Source organism: Pyxicephalus adspersus, chromosome 7 (assembly GCF_032062135.1).
Source record: "Pyxicephalus adspersus chromosome 7, UCB_Pads_2.0, whole genome shotgun sequence".
Taxonomy (NCBI): Eukaryota; Metazoa; Chordata; class Amphibia; order Anura; family Pyxicephalidae; genus Pyxicephalus; species Pyxicephalus adspersus.
Genome location: NC_092864.1, coordinates 46,124,641 through 46,139,724, shown reverse-complemented (window position 1 = coordinate 46,139,724; position 15,084 = coordinate 46,124,641). Strand labels below are relative to the sequence as shown.

General features: G+C 36.4%; 1 protein-coding gene across 1 annotated transcript in view; it reads left to right on the top strand.

The window, feature by feature from the left end:
• Positions 1-14,812, top strand: part of LOC140335565 (bile salt export pump-like) — a 42,131-nt gene extending 27,319 nt beyond the window's left edge. Inside the window, exons 20-28 of the mRNA XM_072418286.1 lie at positions 1,264-1,368; positions 3,227-3,388; positions 5,021-5,224; positions 5,773-6,014; positions 7,323-7,479; positions 9,938-10,135; positions 10,954-11,160; positions 11,679-11,825; positions 13,533-14,812. Of these exons, the coding sequence (XP_072274387.1) occupies positions 1,264-1,368; positions 3,227-3,388; positions 5,021-5,224; positions 5,773-6,014; positions 7,323-7,479; positions 9,938-10,135; positions 10,954-11,160; positions 11,679-11,825; positions 13,533-13,733 (1,623 nt within the window). The 3' untranslated portion in view covers positions 13,734-14,812. The remainder of the gene's footprint in view (positions 1-1,263; positions 1,369-3,226; positions 3,389-5,020; positions 5,225-5,772; positions 6,015-7,322; positions 7,480-9,937; positions 10,136-10,953; positions 11,161-11,678; positions 11,826-13,532) is intronic.
• Positions 14,813-15,084: the final 272 nt, after the last annotated feature.

Below are 15,084 nucleotides of genomic sequence, written 5' to 3'. Positions count from 1 at the left end.
AAATCTTTTCCTAATACATTGAAGTAATAAAAGTGGTTTCAGTCTGCCTTTACTGGTGTCATAAAAAGAAATTTGTAAATACTTCAATAGAATTGGTACATAACACCAATAACTTTTCTTGCCACGTTCTGGATTTGCTCCAAAGGTAACCGGTTCTGAGGGACTGGTACTTGTGTTATGCTGATCCTGTATTTTAATTTTTTGAACATTTTTGAACCTGTGGTCTGAACTGCTGTTCAGGTGAAAGGGTGTGGTTGGGACACTTTTTTGCATGTGGCTGCATGTGGTTATGGCAGATCACGGCACGTTACCAAAAGCAACATACTACTTTTCGATGCTTGGTTGTTAGCTGAAGATCTGTGCAATGGCATGGACACGGCCATTGCAAATCTTGTTTTCCCCCCCTTACAGTCATTGTCATGGTTTGTTACTGCAGGTCTTAAAGAGCCCCTAACTTTGATACTTTATGAGTAACTGGCCTAGAACAAGCATTCTGCTAGTGAGGACAGCATGCAGATCAGGAATAATAAATGTGTGGAAGCCACTGGATCATATGACTACCAGCATTACAACTAGCCATTTCAAGACCTCAGTGCCAACTCAAATATTTCATTCAGTGTTTTCTTCATTGTCAAACTTATGCATTTCAGTAAATGTGTGCTTTCTGTCTGCCTTGTAAACACCTATACTAAACTGACTGGTAGGTGGGAGAATCTACCTTCATTATAAGATGCACCTCAGTGTGGTAATAGGAAATAATACAACCTTTGCATTTCAGGCGCTGGAAATTATATTCATGGAGATATTCTGATAGTAGTTGGTGCAGAGAACGCCTCTAGCAGCCCTATTGCAGCATTTCATTTTTTTGACAGTCTAGAAAAAATATAAGCAACTGCAGATTGAAATGGAAAAGTCAATTTATTAGCATTTACTGAAAATACAAAATGCATAAGTTTTTACAATAAAAAAAAATTCTGTGTGTGTTAAAATGAAGAACAGTAGAGGGCACCAATAGAGCTACCAAGAAACAGTTCAGTTATCTGCTCCTAGAAATATGTCCTGACACATGGAGATCCTTTCACTAATGATATTATATTCTCATTAATATTGGGTATTACAGGGAATAATAAGGGAAGGTATTATAGGGGACCCTAACTAATTAATTAATGTGTTTAGTTTCTTGGACCTTGGTTGCCTATGAAAAAACTTTTGTATTTTATAAATTGCTAAATTTCTGTCTACACATTTTGCCCTCCATTCTAGACTTTTTCACTGCCAGATCAAGCTGAACAAACACGACAGATCAATGGGATGTGCCTGTTTTTTGTTATAATTGCAGCAATGTCCTTTGTTACCCAGTTCTTGCAGGTGAGTCGAATATTCCTAAGCAATCTAGACATCAATTCATGCCAGTTCAAGCAGAAATCCTTGTTCAGGCAACTTCCTATTGCTAGTCACTTCTTTTTATAGGGGAGGGAGTATTTGAAATAGGAATCACATGAAAAATTATTTCAATGGGGGGAAAATTTTCATTTGTCGTGTTTCACAGAACTTAGGCTGCTTCCTCAGGAATGAATTGCATACATTGTTGGGTTTAAATGAAAACATACAGTAATAAATATATGAACATAGGATTAATAAACAAATAAAAAAGTAAATTATCTCTATAGTACTCAGTCAATGATGCCTTGTATCCAAGAAACCATAGCATATCCAAGAAACCATTTAACCTTAGCAGACCTTGCAGCTGCTAGGGGGTCCAGAAGAAAGGATCTAACCCAATACATCGATGGTTGAGTGTTGATCAGTGTAGATGGGAGATCAGTTTGCCTATGCCCACTGACTAAGGAACCCTTGCAAACCTTAGGACGAACCCTAGCTATTAAACCCTGAACTAAAGTATACAGTATATAATATAAATATTAATTGCCCTTGCAGTTTTATTCCTAAACATGTATATTTATAGTGTGTAACATGGAATCATTTATTTTAAGTACAAATTATTAAGAATTTCTTATCCACAAAATCGCACATGAAAACGGATGACAAAGTTTTGGTGTCCAAAATAACGATAACTTGAGAAAAGAATCAAATAATCGTCATTGCTGTTATTTTTATTTTTACTTAGTGGGAAGAATTGCCAGAGCAACATTCATGCCATCACTACAACCTGAACTGAGTTTATCTGACACAAAAGAAGCCAGGTTAGGATGAGCTCCTTTCAAAGTAGAAAGAACAGAAAATAGCAGTAAAATAATACTGAAATTTCCAATCTGCCAAAATGGTTTGGCTTGTAAAACATTGATTGCTTTTCCCAATATTGCAATTTCATTGGCACATCATTCAGTGCTATCACAGCAGTCTTATACAGCTGGTGTCCCACAGAGGTAGTTACTGCTGGGGTGATTCAGTAAACACACTAGAAAAGGGCAGTAAGGGACTGAACAGAGGCAGCCCACATGAAATAAATGATTCTGATGCAATTTCCAACAGACACTTTTACTTTTCTAATTTTAAATTGAAAGTCTGCTAAAATAGTTTTTTGCTATGGGTAATTTTCATGGAACTAAATCACTCACAGGCATATAATTTCTTTCAGGAACATCTCACTGAGCTAATAGCTTTGCTTCCAACACGCTGAAGTCTTATTCCTTCCAACAAAAAACCTTCCTTTTTTTGTCTATATTCTCTGTAATATACTTTATTACCTTCACTGCCTAGTTCTCTTATCCTGGATTACAGAAAACCCCCTGATATATAGATGAAGAATTGGGAAGGCATTGCTTGCTTGGCGTTTTAGTGTAACAGAAGAACTATTGTATGTTGTCAGCTCATTGCAGAAAGTTAGGGGCTCAATGAGTTTCTGTCATATTAACAAGAATTTTTGGGGTCTTTCAGCATTTTTTTAGCAGTAGACAAACATGTCAATATGTACTGTACTGCATTAGTTTTTCATTTATGTTGCCCAAGTATACATGTAATCAACATTGAAAGAAAGAAATATCCATGGATAAAGTAGTATTGCAGGTATATATATATATATATATATGCATACAATGCTGCTACTCTTGATCTGGGCATCTAAATGTTCATTTTTGCTGTAGCTTTTGGAGTAATTCAGATTTCTGTTTGCTTGAATTGGACATTTTTTTTTAACCTTGCTGAGATGCTGTAACATATTGATCACAGTAAATCGAAAGACAGTAACATATGTGGTTATTTCCAGGGTTTTGCCTTTGCTAAATCTGGAGAGCTCCTAACTCGAAGGTTGAGAAGAATTGGTTTCCAGTCAATGCTCGGTCAAGAAATTGGATGGTTTGATGATCCCAATAATAGCCCTGGAGCTCTGACCACCAGACTAGCCACAGATGCATCACAAGTTCAAGGGGTATGACAATCATCAGCACTTTGGTACAATGTGTGATTATTAGATAGTAACATTTTCCCCAAGATGATAATGTGAATCATAAAAATATGAATATGACGTAAAAGTACATTTGTCAGTAGGGCCTACATTTCTGTGGTACGTAGTTAGCTGCATATACAAATATAATAATATATAATATAATAGCATGGCAATGTTAGAATAAAATAATATTTCCAAAGGGCTCAGTATGTTTCCTAACATTTAGCACATATGGAAAGCAGACATCAACACAACATATTTTTCATTGGCTCCAAATGTTGTGACAAGAGAATGGGCTAAGATATCAAATGACGTTGGCTGTTTGGTTTAGGAAGCTCATAAAATCTGAGTATCAGTAAAAAAAAAAGTGAAAAGAAGATTTATTTATAGTTAAATGTGTTGGCACAACAAATTGTAAGAACAATCTGTTAAAAACAAATTGGAACTTTGTTGTATCTTGTGTTCATGTGTTACATTTTAAAACATAGCTTTGGCCATAAAGCTACATTCAGCTAGGCAGTGAGGTTTCTTTGCTATTACTGCTTCCTCACACTACTGAACTGCTGACTTTACATTGCATCTACCCACGACAGCCCAATTGAAAATAAATGAGGGTGACAGTGAGTGGTTCAGAACCAGGCACTGCGACCCACTGTGAAATATGCAAGTGCTGGTTCTTAAGGAAACACCACTGAAGTGTGATTGGCCGAGTGGCTGGCAGGGTACCTGCCGCCGTTAACCACACAGGATTGCATTATACTGCTAAAGGTCTAAACCTATCCTAAAGTTGTCATAAAAACATATTGGTCATTTCTAAACGATGGCACCATCAGCACCATAGCACTCATAGCAACACATACCTTAAAGCACCGGTCATCATCGGGAGAAGAAGGACCCCGCTGGGGGGTGCACCAACCACAGCCACAGACCATGTCTCCTATACGGATTGTAGTCTCTGGCTCAGACCTGCGATGTGAGAATGGGTGGTTCTGGCATTATGACGTCACTCTGGGGGAAGTTTCTTTCCCTTTGAGTGACACACGGCTCCCCGCACATGCGGAGTCCGGAGTCCATGCCTTAAAGCACCTTACCTTACGGCCTACAGATGCTCTCTAATAGGGTCCTTAGAAATAATAAAGCAAATTAAACAATGTACATAAATGCAGCATTCAAGTAAATTTAAACCCCAAACCTTTTTATTTTACTATTTTTGGATACAGTAAGGATGGATTAGAATTCCTATCAGTTATTGATTTCTGGGTGTCCAACGAAAGAACTGCCAAATACAGAACTTAAAAAATTCAGGGGATTCATAATGATCACTCCAGGTGCCAGTTTGGTGTTGGATAAACTTTAGGTCTGTAACCACAATAATAATCACCAGTACTTTTATGTGTGGCCACACCAATAGCCCCAAACTTTGGTATCAGTGGCTGTAATATTTACCTTGCAGCATTGGCATTAAATATCTCAATACCAATACTAATACATTATCACATTGGGTTATTATAAATATTACAATTAATGTATTAATGGCAATAACCCACTGAAGTCGTTATGATCAATATATAACCTTTGATTTTTCATTTTCTTGTATTAAACTGTTTTCTGCAGGCTACGGGCTCCCAGATTGGCATGATTGTTACTTCCCTGACAAATATTGTAGCATCCCTTATCATTGCCTTCTTCTTCAGTTGGAAGCTCAGTCTGGTTGTTTTATGTTTTCTCCCTCTCATTGGATTATCTGGAGTGTTTCAAGCCAAAATGCTTACAGGATTTGCCAACCAGGACAAAAAGGCATTGGAAGAAGCTGGCAAGGTAACAAATTGGGTCCATTGATGGACCATTTGAGAATGTGACATGAGTTTTTAAATGTGCAAGCTCTAAATGGTGACCTTTTCTGTTATCTGGACAAGCAAAATGTCTGCTTATTCCCCATGATGGGGAATTTACCAGTTTACTTTGATGCCATTATTTACCTTTGCATCATTAGCCTTGCCAGTTTAACAGGACTGGGAATGTTAGGTGAAAAATCTTGACACCGAAGGCCTTGCAAAATATAAATTTAACAGAAAACTCAGCTATCCTATGAGTGCACAGCGAAAATGTTAGATATATAATGAGCTGTTTTGGTGCAAAAGTTACAGGCTATAAACCCTGTAAACCAATTAAACAGAAATCCAATTTACATGATCCATGTCACCAATCTCTAAAGCAATGTGATGTAAGCTGTTTTTCAGAAAATCTTATCTAAGGATATTCTGGAGGTCAAGAGTCATTCTATTATCATCCATTCCTATTTTGGTTTATTAGACTGATACAAAACAATTCTAAAAGTAATTTATTTGAAATTTTCCACTTCCTAGGTCTCCAGTGAAGCAATCAGTAATATTCGGACAGTTGCCGGACTTGGTAAAGAGAGGATATTTGTGGAGATGTATGAGGAGCAGCTGGTAATGCCATACAAGGCAGCCGTGAAAAAAGCCCATGTGTATGGAGCGTGCTTTGGTTTCGCCCAGTGTGTCATCTTTATGGCTTATGCTGCATCTTTCAGATTCGGAGGGTTTTTAGTCAATACAGAAGGGATACACTATTCTGTGGTGTTCAGGTATTACATGCTGATCCTGTTATTCCCTGAAGAATGTATGTAATGTTAACAAGCTTCTATTTTTGCGCCAGCATAGTTTTACCAATATTGGCCAATATTAGTTACAAGGAACCTATTCGAAGGAAATTTAAAAATAACCATAAAATGGAAAGAGTTATTATGTATTTTTTTTTAATGAGCCCTACAGACTTAGAAAATACTAGTTGGCTGGATAATGTGAAAAGCTATTGCCTCAATATTCTTGAGTTTATAACCTGACAAATGTTTGGAGTTCTAACTCTATTCTCACTTTCCTTGTATTTTACTTGTTTCAGTTCATTGACTAAAAGTACTTAGCTACAGGCAACCAGGCGGTTTTTCAAAAGAACCTCAGCAATTGAAGCATTTGTATTTTTCTCACTACTTGTTTAAAGCCCAACTCTACTACAAATGTTTATTTTTTGAGAAAAAGCTCTAGCTGTGATATCAGTGTCAATCACCTGACCCTGAGGTAACCCTGAGGTTTTACATGTGCTGGGCAGAAAACAGTGCTAATGTGATGAAACCAGCACCCTCAGAATCAGTAAGGGCTGTGCAATTTCACCTGACCTAAAGATTTTGGAAAAGGTAAGTATTAAGACATAAAATACTGTCAGTTGGGGCCAAATGAGGTAAAGGGGGTTATTTTTCTGGGGGGGAGTACTGCATCCTGAGATGAGTTTAAAGCAGACCTTAAGTTTAGCTGTTTATAAGAAATGTTTAGGACAATTTAATAGGACAAAGCCAATCCAACTGAGATGTCTCATACAGTTTAAAGGATAGGGTTACCCAAATTAATGCCTGTCACATGCTAATCAGTAATTTTTTGAAAAATGCAATTGTCATTTATTGTACCTATAGTGTGAGAAAATGTAATAGAGATGATAGAGAATGTTTCTTGTTTACTTTGGGTCCTTGCAGACCCGCACAGACCAACAGCACTGCTTCCAACAAGATTTCCATTTGGCTGTGTCCGGGGGGGCAAATCTTCACAGCCAAAAGTGTCAAGCTTTTGGTAAATAGACTGCAATCTTCTGCAACCATATAGACAAACTGCATGAAAGTGAAGGGTCTCAACCTCATGGGACTGCAGATGAGCCCATGGGATAACACTGAGGCTCACTGTGGGTGTATAATGTGGTGTATAATGTGTAAAATGTGTTAGTAGTCTACCTTCACTATGTAAATACTTGGCATTAACTACAAATTAGTTTGTAAGATTTTATGTTTGATGTTTAATTACTGATATGCTACAAACATACACTGAGAAGTCCCCTTTTTCCCCTTCAGAGTAATTGCTTCTATAGTAACAAGCGGTACTGCATTGGGAAGAGCTTCCTCCTTTACTCCAGATTATGCCAAAGCAAAAATCGCTGCGGCTCAGTTCTTCAAGTTATTGGATCGTGTTTCCAAGGCCAGCGTTTACAGCACAGATGGGGAAAAATGGGTGAGACAATTGTTTAAATTCTTAATCTATTTCAAAGTATTAGGTATATGAGGAATACATTTGGATCTGTATAGAAGAAGGGATATGCCAATGTCTCTTTGCTTGGGCTGCTAGCATCTACTTATGTTACCATGATGTTATGGATGAGTTTTGGTTCCAAGTTGTGCTTTCATGTTGTCCTTCAATAAGTTTTGGAAGTGCACTGAAAATAAAAATGATTAAAAGCTGACTTTAAAGCAAACAGATACACACACACAAGAAATAAATATATAGATATGTTTTACCTGCAAAAATCTTCTGCACTGCCTGATGAGGTTGAAGACCCCCACCTATACCAGTTTGAGCCTTTGCCTGAGCAGCCAATCAATGCCTTATACAGAACCTGCCCTTGTCTGGAAGTGGTGGTGACATTTAGGGACCTCCCTTAAGCTATAATAAATATTTGGAGGGTATGGGTGACTTTTTTTAATGTCAGAAGCAAAGGGGAATTGAAGATGTTTTTTCTTAAGATCTTCTGTAATGCTTACACCAAAAGTTCTAGACTTTAGACATTATTATTACCATTAAAGTGTATTTTTAAAGCTCCAACATATTACACAGCTTTGTATATTAAATAGGTGTTGCAAATGACGGACAGATACAAGCAATGACACAGGAGAAGGAGATGACTCTGTCCAGAAGAGCTTACAATTTAAGATATCATAATTACTGGCTTTGTCCCAGATTTCTTTCAGTGTGATAGGGCGAATAAATGCCATGAAAGTTTATCCACCTTGTTCTACCTAAAACTGCCCATACTTTTTCCAACCTACAAACCACTTCAATTTAAATTCAATCAGCTAAGCCCTATCTGATGTTAAATCTAAAGGAAATTGAGCAATTATGTTGTAAAGTGTGTTGTCAGTCTAAATCTGAAAAGATAGGAACAAGATGAGTTTCATACTGTGAATTCATGTGAGATCTCTCACTGGAAAGATAGAAGCAATCAAGGGATACTTCAACCAAACAGCTTCCACCCACTACCAAAAAAAACAAGTTCCGGGTAGAAGTGCCATTTAATGGTAATACGCTGATGTTTTATTTTGAAATGTAAAGCTCATATAGTGTGAATCTCTGTAGCAGGCAGTTTTGTTAACAATATATATTCTCATTTTCTTATCACAGATGATCATTTTACTCACAGATGTCACCAAACAGCTTTTATAATGTAATGTGTTGAACAGACTGTCAAAGAGGGATTATTATGGCCCATAAATATGCACATTTAAGCTCTGTATCCTCCACTGACTCATAGCTGGGAAATGTAATTTCTATACTCACAGTGGTATAGAAATACTGACTATACAATGTCACTTATAGGACCCATTAAGTTTATAAACCTCAAGTGACTTTCAACAAGAAGTGATAAAACACGTTGTTATGAAGAAACTTTAATTGCTCTGTCACTTAATTATTGTAGAACATCAGACAACATACAATGTGCTTGTAAGAAATAAAAATAAAATTGGAATGAAGGTGAACACAAGCATCCTTTTATTAGCTATATTATATATAAAAAAGAAAACTTTAAAAGGAAACTGTACTTTTCATACTGAGACCAAGGTCAAAAACATTGTCAAAAATAAGGTCAAGGCACTGTTACAAAGCAACAGTGTAGAATAAGATTTGACCTCTGAAATTGCATATCAGTAATAAAAGGAAGCCAGATTTGTGACATTGGATTATTGCTTGTTTATAGTGTTTTAGTAAAAGTCCTTCTCTTTTTTTGTTTTTGTTTTAAATCTACTTTTAGGTTGTTTTCAGTTAGGTCCTCAATGCGGTGGAAATTCTACAGAAGCAAACTTATTTGCAGTTTTAAGTTTTACTAAAGGAGAAGTCCTAGTAGGCAGAGTCAATTTATACCCACTAGTCAAAAAAAAAATCTGACTACCTAATGTAATGTTTTTTCTGTACACTATTTTTTTGGGGTGCAGCTTCCTTTGCAGAGATTGGCTGGAGATACTTGAGTATCAGTATCAATTGTTACCTATGTACAACTTCTATTAGGTCTTTATTCACAGCAGTTTCTGAACCAGGGTTCCTCATCATTCAGGGTTCCTCAGATTATCAACCAAATCATCGATCAAAATTCAGTTAGAATCCCCCTCCCAATCCCAGCCTGCTGATTGGAGAATTAAGGAGCAGCAACAAACTTTTTATTTGCGAAGTCTATTATATTCTGCAGATGAACTAAATTTCCAAATGTGGCTTCAGATGAATAAAAAAATCACTGTCACTACACTTGATAGAGAGATGGCGAGCTGTCTTATTTCACATCCTAATTTTATCCATATTACCTCATCTTAAAAAGTATTTTTTATTTAATATAAATTTAGCTGCAAGTTAACATGGCATATACCATTTGTAAACTTTAAATAACTCATTTAAATTGACTTATAATTTATTCAACATTACACAGGACAATTTTCGAGGTGACATTCAGTTTGCGGACTGCAAATTCACGTACCCCAGTCGTCCGGTCACCATGGTCCTGAGGGGTCTTTCAGTTGGAGTAAAATCTGGACAAACTCTTGCTTTTGTAGGAAGCAGTGGATGTGGAAAAAGTACAAGTGTTCAGTTATTGGAGAGATTCTATGATCCAGATGAAGGGAAAGTGGTATGTACACTCATATTCTTAACACTGCTTGCTACTATTCAATATAATTGGAGTATTTAAGCAAAATATATGGTTATCTTTTTTTAGCATAAGCAATAGGCAAACCTTTGGTGCTGCCATCTTCAAAAATAATATTTATGTGTTTTGCTCTGTTACAAATATGCACATTTAGGTTTTGTGTTCTTCCAGCGTTAAAATACTTTGCATCTCCAACATGCTGTATGCAATTGGTCACATAACATCTCAGTGACACCAAGAAAGTGGACACTGGAAGACTGTAGGTCTGATTGGGAAGCAGATAACTATATAACCCCTGAAACTAATTATGAATTCAAGTCTCACTCCCAATGTGATTTAATGGCATATACTAGCATAGGACCACCAAGTCAACATTTATACCATTCCTAGTGGCCCAGATGGCAAGTGATCTCCAGTCCTCCCTTGGCCAAGCACATTTTGCTTTGAATGAACGAAAAATGCTGAAATATCATTTTTTTAATATTGAGTTAAATAGAACCAGGAAGTGCAGGTTTATTATGTTCCTTTTTTGTTATTAATGCTGTTTCTGCATTTAAAAAAAAAATTGGGTTACTTCCTTTAAAATTCTGTCTCTTCATTCCCCCGTGACATTCCATATATTTGTTACTCTCTGACCTCTTTTCACATTTGTTACTGCTAACCTATAACCCAATTGTGAACCCAAATATCCTAAACTGCCAAAAAACAAGCCAGAACAATCCTTCAATATCTATTTTATACTATTTAAATGTGATGACCCACTAATTCCTATGTAATTATGTCTGTAATGGTATTTTCAGCTTGTGGATGGTCATGATACTTCAAAAACAAACATTTCATTTTTAAGAAGCAAAATTGGCATTGTGTCTCAGGAGCCAGTGCTGTTTGGAGGCAGCATTGCTGATAACATCAAGTATGGTGACAACGCTCGAGAGATCTCAATGGAGGAGGTGATTGCAGCTGCCAAGAAGGCCCATTTACATGAGTTTGTCATGTCACTGCCAGATGTAAGTTTCCCTAATATCAATCAAAGTGATATGACACGTCTTACATGAGCTGTTAGGAATGTCTTTTCACCAGCTTTCTGAAAGTTTTTGTAGAATTCAGAAGAGCGTACAGGCCACATTCTGGCCAACTCTTGTTAAAGAACACTCTGTTGTCTTGTTTGCTTGGCATGCCATTGAAGTCAAAGTTATGCCAAAACAACAAAATCTTCAGGTATAAATCATGACCTACTGCATTAGAGGGTGAAGCATGGATTGAATGAAGACTTAACACTCCAAAAAAGAAATATCAGCTTTGCTTGGAGTAACCTTTCATTTGTCATAGTCTTTTCACAAATCGTACAATGCAAAGTTTGTATACACTTATAATCTTGCAGGTTACTGTAAGCTATCGATTTTTAGGAAGCAGTGATTACAGCCTTAGTTTTGTTTAGGTTTAGCTGTTCCTTTATTCACAATTGTATTGATGGTCAGTTTAGCACCACCATTTTACTTAACTAACAATTGCCTTTATATTTTAGAAATATGAAACTAATGTTGGAATCCAGGGATCTCAGCTCTCCCGTGGGCAGAAGCAACGTATTGCTATAGCCAGGGCCATTGTCCGGGATCCTAAAATATTACTGTTGGATGAAGCTACATCAGCCTTAGACACAGAAAGTGAAAAGGTTTGTAACTTCAAATCTCAAAACATAAATAACAATGGAAAATTTCCAAGTGTACATCCAGTAGTCTTTGTACATGGTTAAAATACTGTTGTATTTATTTCATCTAACAATGATACATCCATTTTTCAGGTAATAACACTGATACATATCATCTATGTTGAAACACATACACAGTGCTCAGTTGGCTGTTGTAAATGTGGCATGTAAGTCCCCATTATAAGAAAATAATGTACCACTCCAACCCATCTGCCTTACTGATTAGACAATAAAGGAGTATTGCTACGCTGTTCAAATTATTCTTCTTACAGGATCAAAAAAGATTTTTTACAACAGACAGAAACAAGTCAAAAATTGAATGAGATTACAATTTTTATTTACAAACATTTAAAAACATTACATAATGATGTCATAAAGATATTCAATACAATTTTGAACATATAACACATGTTTGTAACATATCAAATGCTCCCTCAGGCTGTGGGTACTCAATTAGTATTAACTCCTTGAAACACAAATTGTATCCACTCTTTTTCTTGTCTCAAATTAATACCTTCCTAATAAATGTGGTAGTGGCAACAGGTGGCACAAAAGCTCTAGGGGGCCACAACTGCTTAAAACATCAGTGAGCTATGCTTGTAGTTCAGGCATGAAGGAGTCTACTGTTAAGCAGGCAGATATAGTGGTTTGTCAATTTCAGATGCACAGTACAAGTTAGTAGCAGACATAAATGACTTCCAGGGACAAGACAAATCAACAGCAAGCCGTCCCTAAAATAAAAAAACACCAGGCAAAGTAAATTTCAAGTGGATAGGCAGGGTTGGTAACTTGCAAGCAGCATAGTACAAAACGGCAGGAAAAAGCAGGTCAGGTGAGCAAACTGAGGTCAGTAAGAAGAGATTTGGAAACCAGGTGACAATGAGAAAATTGGTTCTATGAAAAATCAGGGATCTAATTCAGGTCAGTACAAAGCATCCAAAAGTCACAAGCCGAGCAAAGGTCATCATTACATGCTGAATCATAAGTACAGAGGAACTGTGCACCGAAGTGTGAACATGTACATGATCCAGCCATCTGTTTTATTCTCCAGTGCCATCCATCCCTGCCTATTACTTACTAAAATTTTATTTTAGTGATTGCATAACTATATAGAATTTTGCTTTTCGTATCTGCTTAGATTTTAGATTTAAGACCACAATATCTAACATACATGATTTATATAAAAAGGATTATTAATTTATTTTTTATAACATTTATGGATCAGTTCTACAGAGGAACCAGGACATAATTACAACAGAAAGTAATATTTTAATTCCAACTGCTATTGCCTTCTTGTTCTCTCAGTGTCATCTTGCATCTAGCAATAGTTAATAAGCTATACAGAAATGTGATATTACTGTCAAATGTATTTTTTCTTATAAGGACTTACACAACACAACTCTCCTACACAAAGCACATTATGTCTTTATATTTTTAGTAGTATTGCTTGATAGTGTGTACTTACAGTTTCCTGTTTATTTTGATAACACCAAAACTGTATCATCATAACAGAATTCAGTTTTTCTTATCAGATAATAAAAAGTGTTTTGTGAAATATATAGTTTAAAAAAATAGTGATACAATCAAGGAGATAAAAGTTATTAGGAGGGTTAGAATTTATTTTAATATATTTGCCATTAATTGAATAATTGTATATCCTTTATCTTTCAGACCGTGCAGGAAGCATTAGATGAAGCTAGACAAGGACGGACCTGCATTGCTATTGCTCACCGCTTGTCCACTATACAAAACAGTGACATCATAGCCGTAATGTCACAAGGCGTCATTATAGAAAAAGGGAATCATGAACAACTGATGTCTCGGAAAGGTGCCTATTATAAGCTAGTAACTACTGGAGCACCCATAAGTTAGTTTTTTGTGTCAATCCTTATTTTATAAAAACTTCATGTCCACCTATACTTTATTTATATGATCTTTAAAAGCATGTGTCTGAAGTTACAAAAATACATGTAAAGTGCATCTCCTTTGGTACTTTCTACCACAGCTTTTCTTCCATGATTAAGTTTTGTCAGGTTGGTTCCTGGTTATGTATTCATGGTGAGTCCGTTACAGTGAACACTAGCAAAGATGAATGAAAGTAATAGATATGCCATATTGTATACTGAAGTCTATAAGGTCACCAAGATTAAACTTAAACAACTGTACCTTAGGTAAAGAAAAAAACTTGCTTATTATTATAAAACTTGCTTATTGCTTAAGCTAAACGCCAAACTATGGGTCCACTGCTATGGTGTATGCTTGTTCTTACTTTGCCAAGGTTTCCCCACTGTTGGGTTTGCTTCTGCAGCCCCAGTGGGGAACTTACAGGTAAGGAGAACCACCTGTGTCCAACAAAATATTGTGACCACTTGTCGAGCATCAGCTCTGAAAGTGATGGGAGGATATTAGCCATATGCAAGTTTAGAATTTCAGGGAGATAAACTTGCGTTGTAATTTTTTGCACCCACAGTTCGGGGATGGGAAATAGCCAAAGTAAGAGAAGACAGTTTAAGCTGTTTGCTATAAAAGCTTAAATTTAGTTCAGGTTTAATCTAAGGGCTATTTCAGTGGTGAGCTGAAGCATTTTACCGTGGACTCAACAGCGGTCACAACGGCTCTTTTTTAAGTGAACGGGAGCAGATGGGGACTAATTATTGCACACATCTGCAGCAGATTGTGGTGCGGTTCCCAAAAGCAAAGTGTTTTGACCGTATGCTTGCTGCTTAGGATTTGTACTATGAGCATATGTGGTTGGCTAAGTTCAAGTTCAAACATGGTTATGTTTGCAAGACATTTAATGATTCTTTAGCAAATGCATAACTTAAAGCCTGGGATTTAGCTTTAAGTAGTCTTAACATTACGAGCACTTGCACGAGTACTATATTTTTCATTTTTTACAAATGCTAAAAATCTAATGTACACAATAAAGTGTTTTTTTTTTCTATTTGAAATCTTTTCGTGTTATTTATTGACATTTCAGTGACAAGTAATGTACATAATTTACACCACAAGAACAGCTGAGTAATGAAGCAACACATCTCTATTACGTTTAAAGGAAACTTCTAGTTATGTTACACAATATCAGAGCAACTTTACAAAATAAAACCACTTATTCCCTTCCTTGACCGCAGATTTGATATAGAAGGAACATGCACAGGTATCTTGACTTCAACAAGAGAACTGTAAGCTGCCTCCCTTCCAGCTACTGTTACACAACAACTTG